At 34.7% G+C, this 27,235-nt stretch overlaps 3 protein-coding genes across 8 annotated transcripts; 1 reads left to right on the plus strand and 2 right to left on the minus strand.

Moving 5' to 3' along the window:
- On the minus strand, window positions 1–3,508 carry LOC105207765 (MYG1 exonuclease). Its single transcript, XM_011177408.3, has 5 exons — window positions 3,319–3,508; window positions 3,078–3,173; window positions 2,069–2,305; window positions 1,795–1,996; window positions 1–1,711 (listed from the first exon to the last, which is right to left on the minus strand). Exons 1-5 carry the CDS (start codon window positions 3,435–3,437, stop codon window positions 1,355–1,357), a joined length of 1,011 nt encoding a protein of 336 aa, XP_011175710.2. The 5' UTR covers window positions 3,438–3,508; the 3' UTR covers window positions 1–1,354.
- On the plus strand, window positions 3,411–6,115 carry LOC105207747 (apoptosis regulatory protein Siva). Its single transcript, XM_026137326.2, has 6 exons — window positions 3,411–3,578; window positions 4,104–4,137; window positions 4,768–4,888; window positions 4,968–5,158; window positions 5,225–5,376; window positions 5,464–6,115. The coding sequence occupies exons 1-6, from the start codon at window positions 3,436–3,438 to the stop codon at window positions 5,507–5,509; spliced, it is 687 nt and encodes a 228-aa protein (XP_025993111.1). The 5' UTR covers window positions 3,411–3,435; the 3' UTR covers window positions 5,510–6,115.
- On the minus strand, window positions 5,982–26,176 carry LOC105207775 (copper-transporting ATPase 1). 6 transcript variants are annotated; one of them, XM_011177416.3, is made up of 15 exons: window positions 25,582–26,176; window positions 23,508–23,661; window positions 13,622–14,037; window positions 13,023–13,339; window positions 12,679–12,900; window positions 12,199–12,428; window positions 11,927–12,116; window positions 11,607–11,840; window positions 10,648–11,518; window positions 9,992–10,575; window positions 9,696–9,899; window positions 9,402–9,622; window positions 9,095–9,259; window positions 7,288–7,411; window positions 5,982–6,381 (listed from the first exon to the last, which is right to left on the minus strand). In XM_011177416.3, the coding sequence occupies exons 1-15, from the start codon at window positions 25,625–25,627 to the stop codon at window positions 6,331–6,333; spliced, it is 4,029 nt and encodes a 1,342-aa protein (XP_011175718.1). In that variant the 5' UTR covers window positions 25,628–26,176; the 3' UTR covers window positions 5,982–6,330. The 6 variants fall into 6 exon arrangements, with proteins under 6 accessions (XP_011175718.1, XP_011175734.1, XP_039313745.1 ...); XM_011177432.3 differs by lacking the exons at window positions 23,508–23,661; window positions 25,582–26,176 and adding an exon at window positions 21,844–22,968; XM_039457811.1 differs by lacking the exons at window positions 23,508–23,661; window positions 25,582–26,176 and adding an exon at window positions 19,159–20,638.
- Window positions 26,177–27,235: the final 1,059 nt, after the last annotated feature.

Here is a 27,235-nt window from a genome sequence, read left to right on the forward strand (position 1 = left end):
TTGTCTTATGTGCGATTTAATGAACGGAGCGAAATGTACAATGGGTTGCGCTTAAGGAGATTCTCCAGTCTTTTGATATAATATAGAGAGAAGTGGGATAGGTCGTGAGATAGATGTGAGGTGATGAGATACCATGATGTCGTATAATTCGCATTGAATTTTAAGAGCAACCATTAAAATTACTTCGTTATAGTCTATTTAGATATTATAGGATTGTTACTAGTCATTACTGCATTTTTATAAAAATTGAATTTGAGTTTTGCAAGCAGTAGAAATTTTTATAAATGTATACTCTTTATATAACCTTGTTTTGTGACATTTATTCGTATAAAATCTATGAAAGATCATTTGTGATTTTTTATAATTAAAAATGTCTTTTATGACATTAGTTGCTAGTATGCAACCTCTCTCCTATCTCACGCATCCTTTCCCTTTCCAGTAAATTGTAAATTCCATATATTCGATAAACTTTTATTTATAGGGTGACTAATAAAACTCTATGGCTAATAAAATGATGTTCATAAGAATTATATTGCGTTAATAATTATTGAGTTATTTAAAAAAAAACAAAATGATATTCTACCACCCCCTTCTCTTCTTTAAGAACTTGATCAAATTTTGAGACTAAGTTTATTGTATGTTAAATTTGTAGGCATTCCTAAATATTTTCAACATCTTTGAATTTTCTTTAAATAATTTTCTAAAATTCAGTCTTATGAAAGAGTTTTAAACATTTTAATCGCAAACAAATTTTAAAAATTTTGTAAAACTATATTTATATGAAGAAATAAAGTTTAAAGAACATTTTGGAATTAAAAAATGAAGTTTCACCATATCATTTTCATGTAAGAGTCTGAAATTTTCATGAATTATACAATTCTCTTTAAATATGACGATACACTGGTGAAAACGTGGAAGTAGCAACATTAGTAAAAGCATGTATAATTCAAATTGTTCATTATTAAGTAGTGCAAGGTAGCAAATTTCTTCATAACTTTACAATATTTATCTAGTCATTCGTTGGCCTTTCAAATTTTGTCCGTTTATATGCAAGAGGTTTCTCAGAAACAGTTTAACTTTTCCTAATTTTGTTTTCGCTAATACTCAAAGATCTTAATTATATCAAGACAAAATATGAATCAGTTGACTATAAAAGATTAAAAGCACAAATATAAATTTTAAAGAACGAAAGATTTTTAATTCTTCACTGCACTACTTACATCCATTGCAAACGGTTTTTTTTATTAAAGTCACCCTCCTCTATCTTTCTAAGTTGGAGAATCTCCTTACCTCAAACTGTTTTTAACAAATGTTCGATAAAAATTCTAAAAAAATTGATGGTCTAGAGATATCGTCATTCTCCACATTGTATAGCTTTTCCGATCTCGAGCGCTTTCTGCGCCATCGCTATTGCGCCGTCCTTGGTTTTGTGACCGCCGATGAACAGAACAGAATGCACAAATACAGCGCCTTCAATTCCACAAGCCTCCACGAGGGCATCGGTACGCAAACCGCCCCACGCTTTCGGCAAAAACATCCTGCACACAAAACTTCCCAGCGCTACTGGCATACACTGAACCCGGTAAGTGTCGGACTCGAAAATAGCGTATTTTATTAACGGCGACACATTCATTTCCTTCTCCAGTTGAAACAGATGTTCCTTCCATGGCACCGCTTGTGACAACACTATTATTTCTCCGCTCGGATCAACCTTGTGGAAATATTTTACATTAAACAATAATTACAGAAATATCCAAAGCGATAAGATAGAAATAAAGAGAGTGTTCTCCTTACTTCAAATCGACTCTCCAGAGCGTGTCGCACAACATCTCTTGCTGGTAACCAAACGTTTTTCGCATACTGTACAAATTCCAAAAATTCTTCCAAAGTCAAAGCCATGGCTTTCTCAAATTGTTTTTCGATGTTCACATCCTGGCTGTTCCATTGAGGATTCAGTCTGCTCACGCGCGCGCTTAAATCGGTAACTATTCGATACCTGAAGTAAACCCAAGTAAAATCATTTTGGGGAAGCTTACGGCGTGCCGCACTGTCACAAGCGTTTACTTACAATGGTTCCGCATCATACATCGGTATGCCATTATCTATACCATCGATCTCCTTGATTAAAGTGTCATAGATCTTCTTAAAGATGTCGTCAATTACTCTGTCTTCCGTTACCTCCGGAAGTACATTTCTCAATATCTCGTGACCAAAATGACAGTAGATTAATCCAGCGCTGCTCAGCTTTATTGTCCAATCATACCCTGGTCTTTTCATAACAGTGCTCACTGACTCCTGGAAGTCTCTGGATACAAGAAAAGAATAAATAATGATGTAGAATAGAATGTAGAGATCTTATTTAATAATGTAATTAAAAAAGCATCACAAATAAGAGAGAGAAATAAGTTCTTCTCGATCAAAGCAAATTTCTTAATGTCTAATAATATTATAATTATTATTATCACTTAACACATACCTTAAGACATTTTTGTCTTAAGCGTTTCCTTTCTCTGAAATATCTTGTCAGTTATAATTAATCATAACATTTATATACAATTTTTTTTTAATTGACAATCATAAAAACTTTCTAAAAATGTTAAAGTACATGTAAGAGTCACTTAATAATTTTTATATACTTGAAAAAGAGTGATGAAAATTAATGAAAAACATAAACAACCTATAATATGTTGTAAGGAATTAGAAAACAAAGGTGTACATTAAGTGTTAATAATATAAATATTTCTTTTCTATTGATGTTATTCATATATCAATCTAATTTATTGTTGAATAAAAAATACTAGAATATACAAATATAAAGCAGCAAAGATAGAGAGACAATTGGAGTAATTATCAGAATAGTGGAGCAGTTATGGAATAGCGCTCTAAGTGCTAGAAGCAAGAAACTTGAATCTTTAAATTTTAATTAGTTTTGTTAACTTCTATTTGCTTGCAATAAGTATGTTATTTTATTTTCTCATTGGAATACACATTTCAACACAGAAATTATTCTTTGTCTCTCAATAAATATCAAAAAACAGAACCTGTCTTAATTGTTTTTTACTGGAAAGCTTTTCTACCTCATATGATGATCGTATCGATGCCTTGAGGGATCATATTCTCCGCCAACATCCACCACGATATCACAGGTATCCAAGACATTTTGGTTTCGGGATCTAAAAATGTAATGCGATATCCATGGATTCTGCAACCCAACATATTTCTACTCATTTCGTTTCGATATTGTAATTCACGTCGTTTAACTAATTCTCTTTTTCGATTTTATCGCGTCTGAAACTCATGGCTTTCACTTGTGATTACCTCACTATCGAGGCATCCTTGTACTGCGGCAGCAGTTTCAGGAGCGCGCAGGCGAGGACCTCATCGCAATGGAAAGTACCGTCGTGCGTGCCGATCCTCACGGCCGACTTCCTCGACATGGTTCTGAGAGCGACGTCGAACAGGCAGGTTTCCCGCGCGCACGGGAGAAAGTTGAGGAATACGCAGGAACGCGCGCTTCTCGACAATCGACTGAAAACTCGGATCATCGCGTTGAATTGCCTGATCTGTCGCGACACCAAGTAAATATCTGTTATCGATTTATCATGAGAATTCTCACCAGATCGTAGCGAAATGTAGACTCCGCCGGATTGCGCCGGATACCTCTCCTCGTGCAGAAATTAATTGAGGTTAGGTGCTCCAATGTTGTACGCCACAAACTACGAATTTTATGCAGAAGTGCTTCGTCTCTTCAGACTCTGCCAACTCCAGAGTCCGGAGCCTCTGCTCCCCCTTCAGCGATCGAGTATAAATCGAATTTAAACCCAAGTAGAACGTGTTTATTTTGATCACCAAGATTTTTAGGTTAAGTCAGGCAATTAAGTTGAGTCTGATTGCACCGGTTCTCGATCAGTTTGTGATTTCTCACGCGAAATGGGTTTATAAATTATTCACGTGCACCTTCGGTCTAATTATTTACATTTCTCTTTCTGTTGTATTTCTACATTTCATCGGTATGTGACAATTCCATGAAGCATTGTCTTTAATTATTTGTTTTAGAGTGTACCCAGTAACGATTTTAATTTTTTAAATCTTTACTTTGACAGGAAGAGACATCGAATTGCATTTTCAAGATACAAGGTGAAGAATTGAATGTTTATTCTATAATTATTTTCTACAGTGAATTCAGGTATCTATTCTACTTTACATTGGAATGCTCTAAAGACTACTGTGCGTGAAGTGCCAAAACATAAGTGCCTTGAAAAAATATTCAGTATATGTTCTATTGAAACTGTAGTAACATTATAAGTATCAGTCAAGTTGTATTATCAAATTGGTAAAGATACTATAAAATAGGAAGGTCCAGGTTCAAACACTGGATGGGATATTTTTGCAATAAGTTCTTTACAGTATTTAAAAGATGCTTTTTAACATTAGTATCATAAAAGATGTTTATTGATATCAGTATTATTGAATTCATTATTAATTTAACATTGTAATACATTATTCAGTTCGAAATTGTGTTTCAAGACTGTTTAGCTTTTAACTGTTTAGAGTATTTCTTTATTTAATTATGTTATAAATCCATGGTCTTATTTATTATTATCTATGTTATATTCTTATAATTAAATAACAATATATAACTTTCAGTGTACAGAACGGTGACCAATCTTGCTCTAAGACAATTCTGCTTTTAAAGTTTCTAACTATTGCTGATTCATAGCGTGCTGTGTGTGTTATATTATTTTAGTCATTTAATGCTGACTTTAGAAAATGCCAAAACGTGCTTATCCTTTCAAAGGCGACTTGTTACCGCAGATGAAAGTGCATGTAGGAGAAAAGCAGGTGAATAATGGCGTGTCAGCTAATCAACGGATGCAGCATGTCTATGGTAAGTATCAAATTCACTTTGTGAAATTATTTGTATATTCTTTTTTAAATCATACATCTAACTACTCATACATTTCCAGATAGGACTTTGAATCTGCTAAGGGCAGGTGCAAAGGCATTCACCCACAAGTTAAACACGTCCGCGCAAATGGACTTTGTAGATCTAGCTTCTCCTCAACATTCGCCTAGTATGCTCAGATCTACCTCCAATCTAAAACAGATGCTGTTGACTGACAAATTACAACTAAAAACTAGCAACAAAGTTGTCAATGTAGGTTGCGAGCTGCATTGATGTTTGGCCCATCTTGCATGACTTTGAGACTTATTTTTCTTGCAGGATTTGCGGGTAGATCTCTGCGGATGCAGCCGGTTGATAGATCGAACTACAGTAAGCGCGTGCTATTACTGTGATCAGGCACTGTGCTCCTCCTGTCAGTTGATATGCGCCAAATGCTCAGAATTGTTTTGTCAGAACTGCTCTGTACCTATGTAAGCTATTAACTATATGTATGTTTTTATTTATGAAAGTTTCATATGTATATGATTTATAAATGAATGCATTTTGTTTCGTTTCAGATATAATTGCGATGAACAAATCATGTGTCTAAATTGTTATCGATAGTCGTCGAAAGAAAATTTTTACGCATTTTCTTTTATGGTACATTTATACTTATAGTTTTATTATTGTTCTATTGTGATTTTATGAGCATATAAATTATATATTATAATATTGTTATTATGTATAATATTAAGATAATAATATTAAGTAGTGATTGTGGCGCAAAGTTGTGATTCTGCTTTCCGTGTCAAAAACTCAGATTTAAATCCGACTTGAAAAGCTTAATCGCGCATTTCAATATACGATACGTTTTTTCTATCGAAATCTGTTGCTTTCCATCCACAGAATCTTATCTTACGCGAGAGCTCAATCGAGATCAAAGTATCTGCTACGTCAAATCTTAAGTGACTTAAAATATACAATGTTTCAATTATTATGTTGTTGCCCGTGTGTCGAGCTTTAGCCGATGTTGATCGCCATGACACTGGAAGATTATCATTACCTACTAATGTGTTGTTGAGTTCTAACTCTAATGTGTTGTTGTCGAGAGAACCTTCGGAATTCGGTTCATATTTTCAAATCGAATTGATGTTTCGCAAGAGATTACGATTAAGCGAGTTTGTAGTTATGCTCCTTGTGATTCCTTATTAAATATCTTGTTTAACAACATATGTCTCGCGAGTGTTGACCTCGTGACCATAATAATATAATTATATATAATTTTTATTTTATTAATATTCAAAAAATATTTTATATGTAAGAAGAAACTTATTACAAATATATTTTAAATAATATTAATTACAATAAGAGTTTATAAAATAGAAAAAATAAAGCATAAATGTATGCTAAAAATTTTTGTAGGTACATTTTAAATATTCTGCACCTTAAATATTATATATATATATAGATGCACATTGTGGTACTTCATTAAATATCTGAAAGAAAATATATATAAATAAAACTTTATATAAAAATGTCTTATGTTTAAAAGTAATATTGTCATTCGCATTTCTTTGTATTTCATGTGAGTTACAATAATAATTTTGAGTTTCTGATATTTTATAATTTATAACATCTGAGCACATCATTTTTGCTTCTCTTACTTTCAATCATTACAATCGAAAATTCTAAGTATAAAACATTCTTAATTGATAAAAATAAGATTCATAATTCATAATTTTAAAAATGGTTTGCAACAAATTTTAAAGATTCCTTTAATTCTTCCAAAGTCTCATAATTTTTAATGCAAATTTTATATAAAACAGTTTTGTATTTTAAATTTGTTTTATATCAGTAAAAAAGAACACATCATTTTTTCATAATATATAAAAAAATATAAGTATGAAACATTTTTTAATATTTTTTTAAAAATGTAAAATATAATTTTTTTCATTTTCTATTTGAATTAAGTACATTTGTATGTAATGAAATATGATTACTGATAAAACTTGTATTTGTTAATTGCAAAAAAAAGTACCGTTGTTCTTTTATCAAAATATTCATACTTAGGTAATTACGATATCTACACATCTTAACATAAAAAGTTTATAAAAATATAACAATCAATTTGAATATAAATATTATTCAAATCAATTCATGAAGCAATAAAAGTCTTGTTCAATGAGTTATTGGTAGTACTTTCGCAATACTTATTTTTAATGTGACAGATGAAAAAGTCGTCTTATGAATATTATAACTGAATTGTTGATAATTATTTATAATTTCTTCTGTTAGCTCTATTATAAGGTAATATTAAAATTACTGGTAACGATTTGATTAATTCGCTGCAAAATCAACAGAAGAAGAAAATGCTTATCAGAAAATATCCGTAAAAATCATACGGAAGTTATGTCCATAGAGTTCCTCCCGTTTTTACGATAATTTGAAAAATCCACAGCTAAATCAATTTCATCTTCCTCGCCAAGAAGATGGCCCTCTGCCTCGAGCTTTGACTTTCCAAATATTCTGCAAATAAATTTGCGCGATACACAAACATATTAATTTTTATATTGGTTAATTCTCGTCGCTATCCAAATAATTGTACGTAACAAAAATATGTAGCGTATAAACACATTTTATTAGTACTTATTAGTTTTATGAATGCACTTTTTAATAAATTGTGTATTTTCCAATGTAATGTGTTAACAACGTGAATAACACAAAAATGAGATGTTTTTGTATAATATAAATTACATTTTATATGCAGATGAAAAATGGCCACTCGTATTAGTCATAAGTAGGATTAGGTAATGTAATGAAAAATGCACGTATGAGTATTTTATCCATCAAAAATATTGTACAGTAAAGTCAAATCCATAATACATTGCATCCGACAGTCGAATTTTTCGAATGTTTCGAATATTCCACAGCAACCTATTTACATATCTCATTCATTATTTGAGATGTGTTACAACAAAACGTTTGTAAGTGCCAAAATTATGCAAGCGAATGTATAAATGAATTGCTGGGTTCTGTTGTCATACACTAATATATTAGGCGTTGAATGTGCTAGCGGAAAAAAGAGCGGTGCAATTCTTGCATTTTTACTTAAACTTACGTTGAAAATTGAATTAAGAATTTTTACAGAGACTGATTGCTCATATTTTTAGATGTAATTTTTTGTATAATTTTTTAAGCAATAATTTTCGAGAAAACAAGTTTTGCTTTTGTCATGAAAAATTTACAAAATGGCACTTACAACATATTGCCTCGCACGCCTCATTAACATAATTTTCATTAATTATTTAATTGTATTCAGTATTCATTACAAAGAACTATACTTAATAATAAAGATAATTTCAATTAGATAATACATTTCTGTTCCGCAGGTGAGAACATTCTTTTTTTTTCAGTCTTATATTCTGTAATAAGTAACAAACCAGCATTTCCAGAGAATAAGCAAAACTTTAACACTTGAAATAATACCTTCGGACAGAAACCATAATATCGATGAACTTTAATCATTATGATGTAAGAATAATATAATCCCATATATGAAATTGACAGATTCGATCTTGATTTTAAAAAACATTGCATGTATACAGAACGATTTTTAATTATTTAATGTCGATATCGATTTATCTGTTTTAAAATCTTTAAATAAGAAGTTAGGTGAAAATTGATTATATTATACGAAAAAATCATGAAAATTATTAGGAAAATGTTTCGCAAAAAAATTATTAGAGAACTACATTGAGTTCAAATTTAATTGTAATTTATATTATATTGATATTACATTAAGATTAAATATCTCCAAATATAATTAAAAATCATCCTGTATAAATATCAAATATATATGAAGCGTATTTACAAGAAGTTTTGAATTTATTAAATGTACCTAATTAAATTATAAGTTATTTATAAAGAATATTAAGCATGCAATGATCGATTAGTTACATTTGATTTCTGACTATGTTATTCGCGAACAATAATAATTGCACACAAAAACAATCGATATTTTAATAAGCGATAGGGAAGAGCGTAAGTTGCATTATCAAAAATAATTCTGGCATTCTGTACATAGTTAGTATAAGAAATAAATAATTAATTTTCTCCCCCAAAGTTAACATTATCGGTTAACTCTGTACATAATGTTAAGCAATGGAATTATTACAGTTTTGTAAGGGCAATGTATTCGATTGCCTATACCTGGACAGTGTGGACGTCGACCTGTTCATAACTGGCGTGACCGAATCATCCAATCCACGATGGAGCGATATCGTATCCAAATCGATCATTCGCGCTGTGGAATGGGCATGCATAGCTGCTACGTATTCGGAAGTTTCCAACGTGGCTTTGGTTGGTTTACGATAACTGCATAAGTAATCAGTATACATTAAAATTATCCTATTAATTATGGAATAAACAATACAATCGATCTGTCTCTCTCTCTCTCTCTCTCACTTTCGCTGAGATTACATATTTTTCATTCATAATTAAAAAGAAAACTACTTACAGTTTCAATAATAAGGAACATCCTACTACTGATACGCTACTTAAAGCCATGGCGGCGGAAGACATCCACGGCTGTAGGAAGACACCAAAGGAACTAAATACTCCGGCAGCTATGGGAATGCCCAGAAGATTGTAGACACTAGCGAATAAGAAATTCATTCTTATCCTACGGACCGTTTTCCTTGATAGATCTAAACACGCGATCACGTCCAGAAGATCGTTCTGCAAAAATTTCACATTGCTTTCATGTAGTAATTTGTAAAACATTACTTTCACTTATTTGCACATGACTTACGCGCATTAATACGACGTCAGCGGCCTCCACAGCAACATCCGTACCCGATGCGATAGCGATACCAACATCTGATTGAGCTAGAGCCGGACTGTCATTGACACCGTCTCCCACCATGGCGACTCTTAAACCCTGATCTTGTAGTCGTTGAATTTTAGCCACCTTGTGGGACGGTAACACTTCCGCGAAAACTCTGCTGATGCCGACCTGGATATTTGCAAGAAGCCGATAAAAATTGATCTTATCACAGAGAAATTAAATCTTCTATTTATACATAACAGGATCTCGTTATTCCATACCTGTCTGGCTATCGAAGCTGCAGTTTTCCTGTTATCGCCTGTCAAGAGTATCACCTGCAATCCCATTTTCTTCAGGGTGTAGACCGCGAGATGTGCTTCGGGTTTCACCGTATCGGCGACGCTGATCATAGCGACCAAATTATTATTTATTGAGACTAAGACAGCAGTGTGACCTAGGTCTTCTTCGTTGACCATTCTCGCTTCGACTTCCTGCGGGATATTGATCGCATTCCGGCGCATCCATTCTCGATTACCGATGCAAACTTCGTACACGTCCATGTACCGCTCGGGACGATACGAGTCGGGATTTAAGAGTAATTGCAGATCTATATTTCGCTTTTCCTGTGTTACCTCGACAACTGGTATATTATCGATGGGCACATTATTGAGACTGTACGTTCCAGCCGGCGCTTTGTATGTCTCATTCATGTAGTTGATTATCTTCTCGGATTTCAACGCGGCAAACAGCGCGGAGTTTAAATGAGATACTTTACATTTCAAACCGCAGCCAGCAACCGCTTGAAAATTCGAGCACTGTCCAGTAGCTGCTGATCCGATTGTGTCTTTCACGTAGCGTACGATCGCTTAAAAGAAATTAATGATTATTACATATTTCAAGGTAAATATAATAGCATAAGAAGCACGATAATATTTACCTGACGCGATAGGATGTTCGCTGTTTATTTCTGCTGTGCCGACAATCAGCAGCAACGTCCCTAACGAACAGACCTTTTCGTCCACAAATAAGCCAATCCTGGTAACGACTGGCGTACCGTGTGTCAATGTTCCCGTTTTGTCAAAGACTATGCATTTGACTTTATGAGCATTTTCTAGTGGCTCGGCACCCTTGATCAGAATACCGTTCAGCGCGCCTACACCTGTACCGACCATAACCGCGGTCGGTGTGGCCAGACCGAGTGCACAGGGACAAGCAATCGCAAGTACCGCTAGAGCACTTCGGAAAGCATACTGAAATATGATTTCCTCGCGATTCATGGCACGCTTATTAATCTGGTCGTTATGCAAAATGGGTAGTTGGTCAACATTCGTATAGCCGACAATGATCCAAATTACTAGTGTTACTATGGATACTAGTATGACCAGGGGTATAAAGTAGCCGGCTATCTTGTCGGCTAGTTGCTGGATAGGCGCCTTGTTCGTCTGTGCCTCTTCCACCAAGCGTACGATCTGCGCCAGTGTCGTATGCTCACCCGTATGCGTGGCGGTGATCAGTAACGGTCCGTTTTGATTGATCGAACCACCGATCACCACCGAGCCCTTCTTCTTCGGCACCGGCATACTCTCACCCGTGATTAGACTCTCGTCGCAGGTAGACTGGCCGGATAGCACTCGGCCGTCAACAGGTACTTTGGCGCCTTGAACTACTTTCAGTACATCGCCGCGTTGCACTAAGTCGATGCTTATCAAGCGTTCTGATAATATTTCATTATTCTTTCCTAGCGAAACCAACACTGCATCCGTGGCTTTCAAAGATAACAATTTTGAGAGTGCTTCGGACGTCTTTCCCTAAAAGTAAAATACAGTTTAACATTTACTTTTTATACATCTCATATATCTTTTTGCAGAAGAGATTGAAACATGAGTAAATAAATACCTTCGCTACATGTTCGAGCCACCTTCCCAGACTGATGAAAACCAGCAGCATCGGCGGGGTATCGAAGAACGTCTGCGGACTGACATTCTCTTGCATTATCATAGCGGCAGTGAGAACGGCGATGGAATAAAGATAAGAAATCGTGGTAGTCATTGAGATTAAAACGTCCATGTTGGTCGTATTATGTTTCAAAGCTCTATAAGCTTGCACGTAAAAATGCCAACCGCCAAAGAACTGCACAATAATGCATATAGTTAATTTGAAACGTATTGGCAAAATATGGTATTTATGGTAAATGCTCTTTATCTCGTTGCGCATACCTGTACCGGTGTCGAAAATACAAAGAGTAACAGATTTTCCCAGGAAAGACCAGGTATTATGCAACACATATCCTCGTGCGTCTTCTTATCGTGAGACATAATCACCATGAAATATATCATCGTTATCATACACGGAACTCCAAAAATTAGCGACACCAAGAATGCCGTTCGCCATTTACTTATCTCTTCTCTGCAACATAGATATAATGTTCATTAAAAACATTTATACATCGTTGAAGAATTAAAAAAAAAATAGAAAATTTTTTATTTACTTTTGATCCAAATAGTCCCTATTCTCTTTATCTCTAGTGCCTAATGGACTGGCCGTGAAACCTAATTTATTAATACAGTCGACGATATCTCTGACACCGATTATTTCCACATCGTACTTGAACTTGCCCCGCTGCGTCGCTAGAGCGACCGCCGCCGATCGTATACCATGCAATTTCTTCACGGTCGACTCTATTTTATTTACGCAGGACGCACACGTCATGCCCGCAATCTGAAATGAGTCAGGAATGCTATGCTTCCACAAGCTATGCATACGAAGTAATTATAAATCTCTAACTTTCTACATAACTTAAATATAAATGTTTTCGTACAACGTACGTTCAAGAATTGTGCTATTACAGATAAGCAGGATTCATTTTCAGAATTCAAATTAAATGGACAAAGTAATATCTGTAGTTTCAATTAATATCATTAATGCCAACCTAAAAATGAAATTTTAAATCTTCAACTTTCAATCTTACTTTTAATTCGATCTCGCCTCCTCCAGTTCCGGGTTCCTCCGTTAAAGTCGCAGGGAAACCCAATTCCGATATACTAGAAGCAATATCCTCCGCTCTTATTTTGTCAGAATCGTATGTGACTTCTGCCTTGGCGGCCATCAAAGCCACTAATACGCTGTGGACGCCGTACAGCTTTCTGCAGTGTTTTTCTATCGCGACGACACAGGAAGCGCAAGTCATACCCTTTTTCATAAACAAATTAATCTATTATCCAATATGCTATTAACACAAGACGCTACCTCATATTACATAGAAAGTTTGTAAATGTACATAAAAGATTTAAAATATTATGAGGCGTAACGTACTAATATATGCAGGAAACACTTTGACAATTGTTGTGGTTCTTTGATGTCACCAGCACCGTTTGCTTGCATCGCATCCGCCTTCCTTTTCTCACTCCCTTTCTTCTTCTCGCTTCCTTTCTTCTTACTAAGAGCAGCGGCCGATTGCGATTTCACAGCCTTGTCGTTCGCTTCCTTTACGTAGGCGGTAAAGCCCATGTCTTCTATATGATTTGCTATTTGATCGGCTGTTATGATATCGCTATTGTAAATGACGGTGGCTTCTTTATCTTCCAAGCTAACATTTACGTTTATTATACCAGGCTTTTCGGACAGAACATCTACGGAAAAAGATATACAAAGTCTTTATAGTAAATGTCAAACGCTGTAAAATCTTACATATAATTTTAATATAAATCAAAAGTTTCAGATTATGAAAACATTAAATAATTATTGCTCACATACAAACAGAATAATCTTTTTTGAAATAATGCAAAAGTTATATACGTAATAAACAAAATATTCTAGTGTCCAATTTTCAAATACTAGTCTCCAATAAATCATAAATAATGAATCATGCACCCGAATTTGTTTCACCTTTGTACTCCATAACATTAACTCACCAGTGATATTCTTAACGCACGACATACACGTCATTCCGTCTACGTATATGCTGCAGGTGTTGCTACCAGATAATAAGGAATTGTTCAGTTCGTCTTCTCCGTCGTCAGACATCGATACGCCGGCAGTGAATCCCATTTCCTCGATCGCCTCCGCTAATGCATCAGGCGTAGTCTCGTGCGTCTTGTACTCTACGTAACCCGCTCCCTCCTCCAGAATCACCCTGATCCTGACGACATCGGGTCTCTTGCCGATTATCCTCTCAATGTTCGTCACGCAGCTCTGGCAGGTCATGCCCTGAATATCAATTTTAACCGTCCTGGTCTCCTCCATGAGTTGCCGTGCTTGCGACACGCGTGAAGGTACGCGCACCAGATGCGTGGTACCCTCATAATCGTCGTCGTCGTCCTCGCCATCCCTGCAAATGTTCACAGTAAATTCAAATGTCGTGCCTCTTACAGTTTATTGCAATAAAATTGATAGTTAAGCTTAGTCTGGTCTTTTCGTACAACATGATGTATTTTATCGTTGAAATTCAATGCAATGTGATAAGTGGACTGTGTTAAAAAAATAGTAATTAATGATAATTTTATTTTACCTATTTTTATGCAAAGATATCTTTAAAAGTAAATCGCTTTTCATCTTCGAAAATGTTCTACTGCTATAATATGTTACTTTAATAAATGTACTTTGAAGTGTATTAGTGCTTCAATAAATTAGTAACGAGACACTTTGTATTTGAACAGTGTTACTTCTTTTAGTAATATATTCTGCACATTCTGTTCCAATATAAGCACAAAATGAGACCATTGGAGAACTGTGTATTTATTGCAAAATGAATTGCCACAGTTCATACACTGAGGAAAACAAGTCGTTACTTCACTAAATTTTTTAACTCAATTTTTCAGTTCAAGTATTTATGAATTTAATTTAAATACATAAATACTTGAACTAAAGAAATTCAATCAGGTTAAAAAATTTAATCGAGTTAACAACTTTTTTTCTCAGTATAGTATTTAAAACTTCTCGATACGTTGTTTATTGAAGTAATCTCTTTTACAGGTTTATGCAATGCGTCTGACACGATAAACCGAGAAATCCCATTGTTCCACGAGTAAGCGATATCGTAGATAAAGATGTTACAAAAATATCGGAAAAATTCAGAGACAAAATTACATGTTAGCGACATGCTCTATTAATTCACGGAACAGAATTCTCAGCGCAGCGACCTATTCTACCGCTGTTAGAAGACAATGAACGGAACGTCAGTCGGCTATCTCTAATTTCGTTAAAAATTCTCGACTTTTATCTGTAATCCGTAGCTCGCAGATAACAACAGTATGTCGACCGCGGAAGCAGATCTCTGCGAGCACTGCTGGCAACAGCATTCGCCGCAAACGGCATTACGCTACGATGAATGCAACGCAGTTGGCTCGTTGAAGTACAGAGCAGACAGGATTATAAATTATAAATTCGATATTGAAATGCAGTCGAGAAACTGAATTAGTAGAAACGAGTCCGTTTCGTTTCAACTCGCGCTTTCCTCGAGCTATGCTGATCTCGAAGGTGCTTGAAGAATTATGGATAAGAATCCTTCCTAAGAGCATTTATTAAAAATTGACTAAGATCTAAGCGATTCCCCGATTTTCCTTTCCATGGATTCCTTTCTATGGGGAAAACGGAAAATCAATTAAATCTCAAACAATGAATTTAATAAACTTTACATTCGAGAACGATAGAGCGGTTCTTTCTTCCTGACGTAAACAACATTGCACAACAATTAACAATTGTAATTCGCCAGGAGCTTACCAGAGAATATCGACGGCGCCGTAAGATTTGCTAAGAAGAGGCAGCCTCTCCTCACTTTTCATCATCAAACGATTCCTGAACTTTTTCATTTAAAACTGTTGGAAATCGTTAGGCGCCGCTATTCCTTATCTTGCCTCTCGATTTTGACTATCGAAACTTATCAATTTCTTACCATTCGTTACGGTAGAGATAAGCAAAAGAAAGACGTAGAAGTTGGGAACAAAGTTTAAGCTCTCGACACAGACTAATTACTAATTGCCACTAATCAAAAATAAATAATTGCAGTCAATGTTTTAAATAATATAGAGTTACAGAAACAAACTTCTGAAAAATTACGTCAGAAGCTATCCCTGATTTTTATTTATGTAAGCGTTGCAACAGTGTTTTAAAGAGAGTTTTAAGTAACATGTGCAACATGTTGCGTACTACGTAATCGGCCTTCCTCGTTAGTAAACGAGTTAATCGTTAGGAAAGTTTTTCGCGATATCTCGAGGAAAATTTTACTTCATTGTCCGCCTGCTCATTGACACGCTCCGATAAGAGCCGCGATATGGAATCGTGATTTCAACGATCGTTAACAAACTGGGCCTGATCTGCTATCGATTCACCATGAAAACTTCAACGTCCAACTATCGTTCGACTATTTCGAGCAGTTGGATAAAGCAGTCGCCGCGGAAAGAGTGATCGAGGGAGTGTACGATCGTCGATCGCGATCAATCTTCCCTGTAGAAATGCGGCTACTTTTTACCGCAGAGTTGTCTCGTCGACGGTGTGGGCGAACGAGTGGGGCAGGCGCGACACCAAAATATTACGCGATACTCGACGTGAATTGATATCACTGAACTGACTGATAACTTCAGTAATCGCCTGCTCCACCATCGGTTGCTCACGGATCGTCTTTTTGCTCACGGCACTTCTTTCGACAGAGATGATAAAAGCTGAATGATCGCGCGAGAGCCTGGCTGATACGCGACCAGCTCGGTATACGTGACAATGCCGACCTGGAGGCGCGGAAAGGATCGCTCGATGAAGAGCTCAAATACTTGGAGTTCCATGGAGCGTGCCCGTTAGGGGATGATCAGGGCCGAATTGATTTCACTCCCACGAAGTGACGAAGAATGAACCTCCTCTCGAGCATTTTCCTTATCCTTTTCAATCTCGAAAAAAATAGTTTATAATTTTTGGTAAAGAGAGAGAGAGAGAGAGAAATTTATGTTGATTTGTGTCTTACACAACACGTGGAACGTATGGTAATGTATCTAAAATAATAGCTGGATTATTCTGGATTATTCTTATCATTCTGAATCGTTCTCAATTATACCTGCCAAGGTACACTGCGAAACATTTTTTTATAAAAAAAAATTTTTCTTAAAACCATATATTTTAATGTAGCATTGTCTGTTTAAATAAAAATATTTACCATTAAATAAATAGACATAGTACCTTAAGTATATAACTTTGTATTATATTTAAAGATAATGATTTTATAAATAAGCTAATAATATTATTAAACTTCATTACATTGTTTTCTTAAATTAAGAAATCAGATTATCTTAAATATAAAAATAATTTAATTTTAATTTAAATGGTAAATAGTAAAATAAAATTTAAAAAATTCTATTTAATAGAGAGATAAAATTTATTAATTCTATTTAATAAAAAAAAAAATTAATTAAGTGGGCCTTATATGAATCAGCCCAGCAGGCCTACTCTGTAATTCTTAACGACAGTTTCGTTATTGTTATAAAGTCGTTGCGCAGCTTTTTTACCATGTATTATATCTGGGCAACGATGTTATAACAATAACGAAACTGTCGTTTAAGAGTAGGCCTGCAGGTTTCTTATACAATTTTTTTATTATTTTTTAATGCCAAATGAGAATATGTTTATGTAGATTATGATACAATAAGCAAAAATACAATTTTCGAATTACATAATTGGCAGTATTTATGATCACATATTATTTCCCGGTGAGCGCATCTTTTGAATCAAATATGATAAATGTAAAAGATAAGAACGCGTTCGTTCGTCGCATCACGTCGGATTATTCTCCAGTTGTACGGCCGCGAGAGTCTCTTAATCGCTGAACAATGCGGCATTTTATCACGGCGGAATGTCAAATTAAACGGAGTGCACGTGTACGCGATAAATCGAGCATGATCGACGTCAAAGGCAGGCACGATACATCGCCCAAACAAGGACGATCGCGTGCGTCTTGGCAGATTTGTATCGCGAGACGTTGCTAATGCAACGGTAAATTCTGATATTACAGATAACGCGCAAACATATCTTCTATCTACAAGCCGCACGACACATAGCAATCTTAATTTTAACGCACGTGAAAGTTACTAGTTCAAGTAAAAGTACTCCACGCTTTCTGCTCGTGGCATAAACTTTCGTTTGGCAGACTAAATGCATATGCGTGCACACTGTAGAATTTCATGAGAATTCCATACATACTAACGAAGATCTAATGAGGATCCCATTGAAATCGCGTTATTATAGCTTATAATGGTATCGAAGCTTAGTAGTCTTTGTGGTTCTCGAGAAGGCATTGTATCAATTTCTCACAGCATTTTCCATTATATTATAAATATGTGTTATGAATATGATAATAAATATCATCATTATATTGAGTATTGAACGATAATCGCAATTGTCATAGAAGTAGGTCAGACGAAACCCGAGAATATATAAATATCAGAATGTTTACTTAAATTTTGTAAAAGAATTTCTTGAAAATTCCGAGAATTTCCAGGAACTTTATTAAAAATTCCACATAAGACTAGAGAACTTTTCACTTGTCCACTTTTGATATAAATTTATCTTATTAAACACGCTTTTTAATGTTAGTGAACTTATATGATTAAATGAATCATATAAGTGCAAAGAAAAGTCATTTTATTTTTTATATTAAATTTGGGAAAAAGAAATAATACGAACTAAATAGCATATAACGATTCGTTCGTAATACGCGGATCTAGAGCTAGATTTTACGGATTCGTAATTTTGCACAATCTAGAAAACTAAGAAGTACAGAATTCAAATGGTGATAAAACAAAATATGAATTTAAAATAACAAGGAGTATGGTTACTATTATGAATTATATATCTACATATTGTACATATAAAATTCATGTTTAGATAAAATTTATGTAAATTAAATCTCTTGATGATATACCTATTATAAAACTATATATTAACGGATTGATATTAAGTTATTGAAATGCACAACATTAAGTTATAATGCAAATTATATATACATATATATAATGTGTATGCCATATTTATTGTCTACATTTTGCATTATAAAAAAAAAATAGTCAAAGAAATAATTTTGTCAGGAAGAGATAAAATTTAGATTTAAAAGTAAAATTCCAAAAATTTTTTTAAATAGCAATAAAATTTTATAAAAATATTTCTTGATTTTCAAGGATAAAAAATCCTCTGTAAACTCTAGATTTTCCCGATTTTTTCTGGTCATAAACACCTTAAAATATCGTTTGATTTTATCGTGAAAGATTCTCAATCTTAGTAAATGCGTTCTAAGAATCAAAAATATTCAATTTACTTTCGAATCAGATTTTCAGAAGTATGATGATAACTGATATTTCAAGATCTGTAGAGATTAATACGTTTATTTCTATAATCCTTGCCGATAATATTGAGATTAGTTCTAGAAAATCAATGATTCAATTTCTTGGATTCGATAATCATTTTGCCTACTGACCTAAGTAATCTTATGTTTTCATACGATATCGAGCGGTCCACCTCATTCACCATCGTGATATCCGTTAGATTGCGATACGCCAGCTTCACTCGATGAACCAACGGACCGTTGAACTTGTACATTTCATTTAGATTGCGTGATACGGATACTAGTTTTTCGCGTTCGTCGCGTACGAAATTATATTTTGTCACGTTCAATTATAATTTATTTCACACTTTTTCCGACTAGCTAAGGCTTCGATAATTCTAAAAGATAGGCGTATCACAGTAGTAAATATCGCGTATACGTAGCTACGAAAATGAGACAGGAACCTCGTGTAACCGCAAACCAACGATAATTTACTGAAGTATAATCGTCACTACTCTTTCACAAAGACATAAAGAAGCACTGAACTCGATTACAACGAAGCCGCGCTAAGTTCCCAGTATCGTTATCACAAACAACATTGTAACACTTAAAATCCCGCACACCTTAACAACCATATATCTAGCCATAAAAAATTAACGCAATCACGCAAAAGTACATTTCGCGTCTGGAAGTCAGTTGTATTATAATCATCAGAAATTCAGGATATATGTGAGAAACACGCGCATACACATGACGAGGGCGGCAATTTCACGGCAACATAAAAACGGTACATGTTTTAATGAATATAAACCGAGACGGGAGTAAATATCCGCGCAAGACCAGGTGAGTCAGGCTACCTGGAACCGACTGCTTGGGACAAGCGTGACTCGAGCGAGAGAGAAAGGTCTGCTCCAGATAGCGAGATTCCGCCCAGTGAGATTGAAGGAGACTTTTCGTGATACATGCATGTACATACGTGGAAGGAAAGAAACGGAAGGAAAGAGCGAAGAAACATTATCGCGTGTCTCATGCCGATAACATGGGAATATCTGGTGACTTGAAATTTCGACATCTAGAGGGGTATTGAAGTTTCGGGCGTTGCGACTCCGCGTTGCAAAGTCCGAAGAATAAATGTTTTTTCGAAATGTCATATGCAAAGTGTCTCTTGCAAATAAATCAAATACTTGTTGAATTTTAAATGTTATATAACGTAGCGAGGCTAAGATTATAAAATTTTACCCAACTCAAAGTTATTTGATAACATTTCACTTACCATAAAGTTATTTAATACAAAACGATTTAAAAGCTATAATTAAGCTATAATTAAATTCTCATTCTGAAGTAGCGTGATAATATCTCAGTTAAAATTGCATTGATATATAATTTCTTAAAGCGTTTTCAGATATGAAATGTGTACGATAAAAGAAATAGGATCATTAAAAAGATTAAATATAACGCGTGTGAAAAAAAAACAAGAGAATTTTACCTACAAATTGTTCAATTAATTTGGAGTTAATTTTTATTCGCTGTAAGCTTTGGCGAACGTTATCTTCCTTCGAGAAATCTTAAATTTTCAGCATTATTTTTATAACTGAGCTTATCTATCCAATATATATTATACATGTATATTCCCGGCGTCTCGTCAGAATAAATGATTGCAATTATATATATTATTATTATTATTATTATTATTATTAACACAGTTACTATATTTGTATGGCGCGTGTTTTCGCTTAACAGCTATTAAACCGCATATAATTTATTGTGGCAATCGTCGTTTATTCCGGCGAGACGCCGGGAATCACAATGTAATGCATTTGCATTTAATACAGTGAGCATGGTTGCGAGAATTAATCTAATTTTACCAGTTGTATCTCTCGGAATTCACTTCTATACAAAAAAGCGTCAGAGCGTTGCCATTTAAGGATGTACCGGCTATATAATACCAATTAAATTTATCAAATTTAAAAAACTACAGGCTTCTTAGATTTATTCTTTTTTTTCCTAGTCAACGACAAAAAACTTTGAACCTGAGATCAGGTGCAAAGAGTAAAACAATGAATGAGTTGAATAGGCCGTGTTTCGATATGCATTGTCAGTACTGAAAATCTACGTGTAATGTAATGTGAACTGTAGATTTTCAGTACTGAAAGTGTATATCAAAACACTCATAAGTTTATGCAGTGTAAATATTGTACCTATCTTGCTGCAACTTTACACAGAAAACAAATATTAAACCAATAATCATATTCTCATTTGAAATTTATTTCTTCATGTAAGAAAATTATATCTAAGATTATCATATTCTTCCAAAAAGATTTAGTCTTACTTATTTATGAGAACATGATTGTTGCTTTGATACTATTTTTTTTATGTAGACAAATATCTTTTAAATAAGTAAATCCAAATAAACTCTTCCATAAATATTTATTAAAATTTTATTAATATATTTTAAAAAACTAATTTAATTCATAATGCTACTTCCTTATCTTTGTAAATACGTACCACAAAAGGCGATTTTCCATAAGAATCAAGAACGCAGACAAAAAATTAAATAACTTTTAAACTAATAAGAGAATTGTGCTCAAATTTTATAATATAGATATTCAAACGCAACGATACAATAATCTATAAAATTTTTATATTTTTAGTAATGCTTTGAAATGTGACACGTACATCCTTAATAGAGCTTCAGGAAAAAACTGCGGCAGGGTAATTGTAGGGTAAATTAACGGCGGGAATGAAGCATGATTCATTTAGTCAGACGTTGTTCGAGAGTGCGGGAATCCTTGGAAAAACTGGAAAATCCTCCGTTACAACGTAATTATAACAACTTACCCAAAGGTGGGTGTCTCAATTAGCACATTGTATTTCCACGTATTCTTGGAGTTTCGTGCCATTCCGCTGCGTCACTCAGAAAATTCTCTCAAATCTTCCACAAATTTCTTTAAATGTAATATTTCCCACAATTTGAATCCTCCACTCTCTATGATCACTCCCGATGAATTCTTATTGAAACGAGATGTATATAACTAATGAGTTTTCATAATGAAGCTGTCACATAACTTGGAGGAATCAAACGCGCACCGATATTGCCCTGGGCGATTCTATGCACGCAATAACACGGAGGGCAACAAGGCACCTGTTAATACATCCATGTTGCACCCTGCATCGATTCGGATCAAATGTGACGATCTATGGGACTCCAATTTCGATATTCGATCGGTTCTCCGGTTACAACACGACGTTCGCTCCTATGTTATTAAACAGTGTCATGTTCTCGTGTTGGTGTTCGTAAACTATGTTGTTGAACGAAAGAATTCGACCATCGTTGAACGCTCAAAAATATCGAGCCAATGTTAATTTGCGTTCTTATTTGTATATTGCCTCGAGAAATTCTTTAGACACGTTGAAGATTCAATCGGAATACTTGAGCTTAGCTTTTACAGCAGGAAATTATTACCGCCTAGCACCGAACAACTGCACATTTATTTTTTGACTGATAGTGGAGCAGCTCGTGGCAATGGATATTTGAGTAAACTTTAACCTTGTTTACGGAATAATTTTTTTATGCGATGCAACGCTGAGCGCGATAACTCAAACAACAATCAACTATGCTCTCTCTCTTTCTCTCTTTTCCGTTTTCTCTCTCACCCTCAACGTAACATTAGAATATGACCAAGGAACTCTTGAACTAAGCGCGACTGATTCATTTTCGTGTGCAAATGTATTATATAAATAATGCAGTCGACGTGTGCGGCGAGGTTTACACAGCTGCAGCAGATAAGATAACCCCGATGACAAAATTAGCGATCTCTTTCGAGTCACAAAAGGACATTATTATTTTTACTTTTTTAAACGACACTCCATGCAATGAAACATGAAAAACTGACAGTTAATACTGTAATCTTTCCGCATGGTTTACTGTAGCAACGATCTATTTCTTTCAAGGTTTCTGAATCACATTAAATTGCCACTAATCGCAAAATTTTTCTTATATTTTATATATATATATATATATATTTTTTTTTTCTTATATATGTATATAAATGTATGTATGTATGTGTGTATGTGTACGTATTACACATATATGTATAAATGTAATTTTAAAAGGGCAAAAATTGAGCCTATTCACATTGAGAAGAAAAATTGTTAACCTGACTAAATTTTTCAACTTGATTAAATTTCTTCAGTTCAAGCATTTATGTATTTAACTTAAATATACAAATACTTGAATTGAAGAAATTTAATTAAGTTACAAAATTTAATCAAGTTAACAATTTTTTCTCAATGCAATGATTTCTCAGTGTCATTCTAATGAGAATCAAAATGTACTGTTACAAGATTAGATAGGATTCCTACAAGAATGAGAACAATTACAAGACAATTCAATTTTTACTCTATACGAGATTCACAGAAAGTACGTTTGCTCTTCCAATTTCATTTTCTTCCCAGTTTGTGTGAATCAGAAAATATTTATATTGAAAATGTATCTTACTCACCTTTTCTTTATAGATACTCTTTTTTCTGTCTTTGTAGAATTTTTTCTTTCCGCCTTTGAAGAGCCTTTTCTTTCTGATTTTATAGAGCTCTTTCTTTCTGCCTTTTCAGAGCCTTTTCTTTCTGCCTTTGCGTCTCTAGCATCATTCCTCTTCTCTGAAAACAAATTTCATTGAACAATGACTTATAATAACAAATATGTAAAAAAGACATGCTGACATTTCTTATGTAATTTTATATACATTTTTAAATTCATCAAATTGTGTGCCCATAAATTCGTCGATCTTGAAAAACACGGTTCTAAGTTGTTTAAAAGACTTTGTAATGTAAACAATAGGCGAAAAAGTACTAGTGAACGAAATATTTGGAATGAACTTTGAGGGAGAATTGAAACAATTATTTTGTATAAATCAACAAACTAAAAGCAGCATATATGTATAAATTTAAAAAACTACAGTAGCCTTAATATTGAAAGTGTAAAAAAATATTTACTTTTTAATAATAATGCAAAACTCAATTTGACGATCAAGATGCGAGCACTGTATTCGCAAGATGCTGATTGTAAATATTGAAGATTTTGAATATTTCGAGCGTTACAAGATTAACACAACAAAGGACAATTATAATCAAATATTCTAATTTAATTCAAACAGCATTTATTTATTTTCCCTATTAAAAAGAGACAAACGTCTTAACAGAATGGCTTATAATTTTAAGACAATGCTGTATGTTTTAAGTATCTGTTGTTAGTAACACATTATTAATCTTATGTTGTAAAACTTATGTATAAAGTCTTAAATTAAGAGCTATTTGATTGACGAAACACTACTGTATGACAAAAGTATTGCCAACTTTATTTTTATACATATAGTACAAAAATATATAGCAGCATGCAATAATAATATAATAAATAATATCTTGAATACAAGGCCTTGAAATTACAAGTCAGCTATTCGACAATATGTTTCCAAGCTTCAGGGCCTCTTTGATCAATTCTGATTAATTTTAATCAATGATTAATTCAATTGCTTAGATAGTAAACTGATATTATTTATTATTATCATCATTTGTGCGTAAAAAATGTTAATTTAGTGTTAAAATGATGACAATTAATGTCAGCTTGCTATCTAGATGATTGAGTTAACAAAAAATTAAGGCTTGATTACACCAATGTTATTTTAGTTTTAAGCGAGGCTTAAATATGTGATTATTTTTATTTATTCAGGAAGAAAAATAAAGACAGACATATGTTTAAGTTTCACTTAAAACCAAAATAATGTTAGTCCAACCAGGCCTTAAACAAATAATCGGAGTTGGCCAAAGTGACCCTAAGGGATGGTTGTGGAGAGTTAACAAAAGCGTTCCTGTTATCATTTTTTTTCTATGTTATCTGTTGCTGTTATTATCGTAATCTATGTTCAAGATTTTGAAGACAGGAAACAAAGACTTGGGCCATTTACATACTCATACTTACAAGTATAGATTATCTTTAACCTTTAGAAGGACGCAGTAGCCACTATAGTGGCCAACAACAAATTTGGAAACTTTATACAACATCTAGATTCTATATACTCATAAATTTTACATTAAAAAAATTCAAAATTTGAAAGAGAAGACGCAGGCACTCTAAAGATTAACTGTTTGAATGCTAAGATGATTCATGACTGATTCATGATTTGAACAATGCTATATCATTTAATTATGACAAGTTCTCTTGCACCATAACGCTCTTCTGTAATGTAGTTTTCCTTGTTTAAGAAAAGCAGTAGTTAAATAGGCCGATTACATTGCACTGTTTCATATTACGATTCGTTATTTACTACTTCACATTGAAAGCTCTTTTGGACACGCAATTATCCAATGACAAGAGCACATGTGGGCATTCTGATCGACAAAAATGCCCAAAGCAAGTATCGTCACACTTTTCACGTAGACTGCGTTTTGCTCGTTAAAGTGCCTATGCATTTTTTTTGCCAAGTGCTCCTATGCTCATATGCACTTGGGACACCTGTGGCCTTCGCGACACTGGAACAGAACGCGGGATTACTTCTGAAATACAGGCAGCTCGATACGTACCTCCGTCTGTATCTACGTGATCAGCACACTCCTGACGCTCCTCCATTCTCCTTTGTAACCAGCTTTGTAAGGCGAAGCTCGGGTAGCGCGGTAAAGCAAATCATGCCAACCGACCGACCGTCTCTTTTAACGCTCGCGCGCGCACATCGGCCAGTGTCCGCGTGCCGACGCGCGACGTGAACGAGGTTGTCGAGGATATACACACACACGCATGCACATACAGACACACACACACACACAACCGCGGACAGATGTTTCTCAATGGTCCACCGTTCGGCTCCTCCCGCGGCGCTCTTCTCTTCTAACCTAAGCGTTCGCCTCCGACGCGGAGGATCCTCCCCGGGTGAGAAGTGAGCGCGTCGCTCGCCGAGCACGAGCGCGACTATCGCGACGGGCAAGAGAGGATCGATCGCGCGGATAGATCAGGATTGATCGGTCACGCGAACGGAGACGCTCCGGACTCCGGATGAATGAGTCGCGCGGCACGCAAGTTGTCGCGCGACGCGACGAGCGGAAGCACGAACAACTCGGAATGAGGGCCGGGAGGCGGCGGGAGCGGGATGCGCGAGCGACGACAGTGCGAAGTGACGCGATGGCGAGACGCGCGCAAAAATGAATGCACGCGCGCCCTCCTGTCAACTCGTTGCGATCCCACGTGACGCACCAAGCGAAACTTTCAGGTGCCGCTCCACTGTCTCAGCTGGTCTCAGCTGGTCTCAGCTGGTCCTCTCCAATCCTCTCGGTTCTCAACTTCGCGGTTGTTTGCAGCTGCCTTTGGAGTTTACATGCTCGCTGATTACAAAAGTTTAAACGTAAAGATAATTATTAATTACAGATGTAATAACACATTTGAAGATAATATATAACGCTATTATACGTATACATATTGTTTTTTGACATTTTCTCTACAGACATGAATCGCAATTAAGTGACGTAAAATAAAATTTATTAAAATTAGAAGTTTTCATTTTTTTGTAAAATAAACGCACATAAATCTGGAATTAAGTAATGTTTACTTCAATAATTTCGTAAGAAAGAGCAATGCCAGAGAGGAACCTGAGAGCGGCCACGGCGGCCTTTTTCCTATAACGCTTCGAAGCTCCCGTACACTAGTGACGCACATCTATTCTGGTCAGAATAGGAACTACGTGTCACATCCATTTTGCAACCCGCCGTTAAAAACAGTGCGGATGTTAGCACGGACAACAACCCACGTCCATCTCTCGAGAAATGGATGTAGGTTGTTGTCCGTGCTAACATCCATTTTGCTGCAAATAAAATCTGACGCGTATCGCGTATGTTGCATCCAGAACAGGGGTCGAGAATGTGCACAAATGATTAATTACGTCTACTTTCGCGTAATTTTTTATTTATTATAGTCTGAATTATTTACATTAACATTGATATTAATACATATCAATACGTATATGCCCATATTTTGCACAATCATATTTTTACTTAAAAAAGATGTTTAATAGTAACAAAGAGAATTTGGTTCTTTAATAAACATTCATTTTACGCAGTCCTTAAAAACTAATTGTAATCAACATCGCATCATATGATGAAAAAGAAATAAATGTCTTTCCACGAATAAATATATATCTTTTTATTTTTACATAATTCTTTATTATTTAAATGTCTTCAAATTATGCTT

Source organism: Solenopsis invicta, chromosome 15, assembly GCF_016802725.1.
Source record: "Solenopsis invicta isolate M01_SB chromosome 15, UNIL_Sinv_3.0, whole genome shotgun sequence".
Taxonomy (NCBI): Eukaryota; Metazoa; Arthropoda; class Insecta; order Hymenoptera; family Formicidae; genus Solenopsis; species Solenopsis invicta.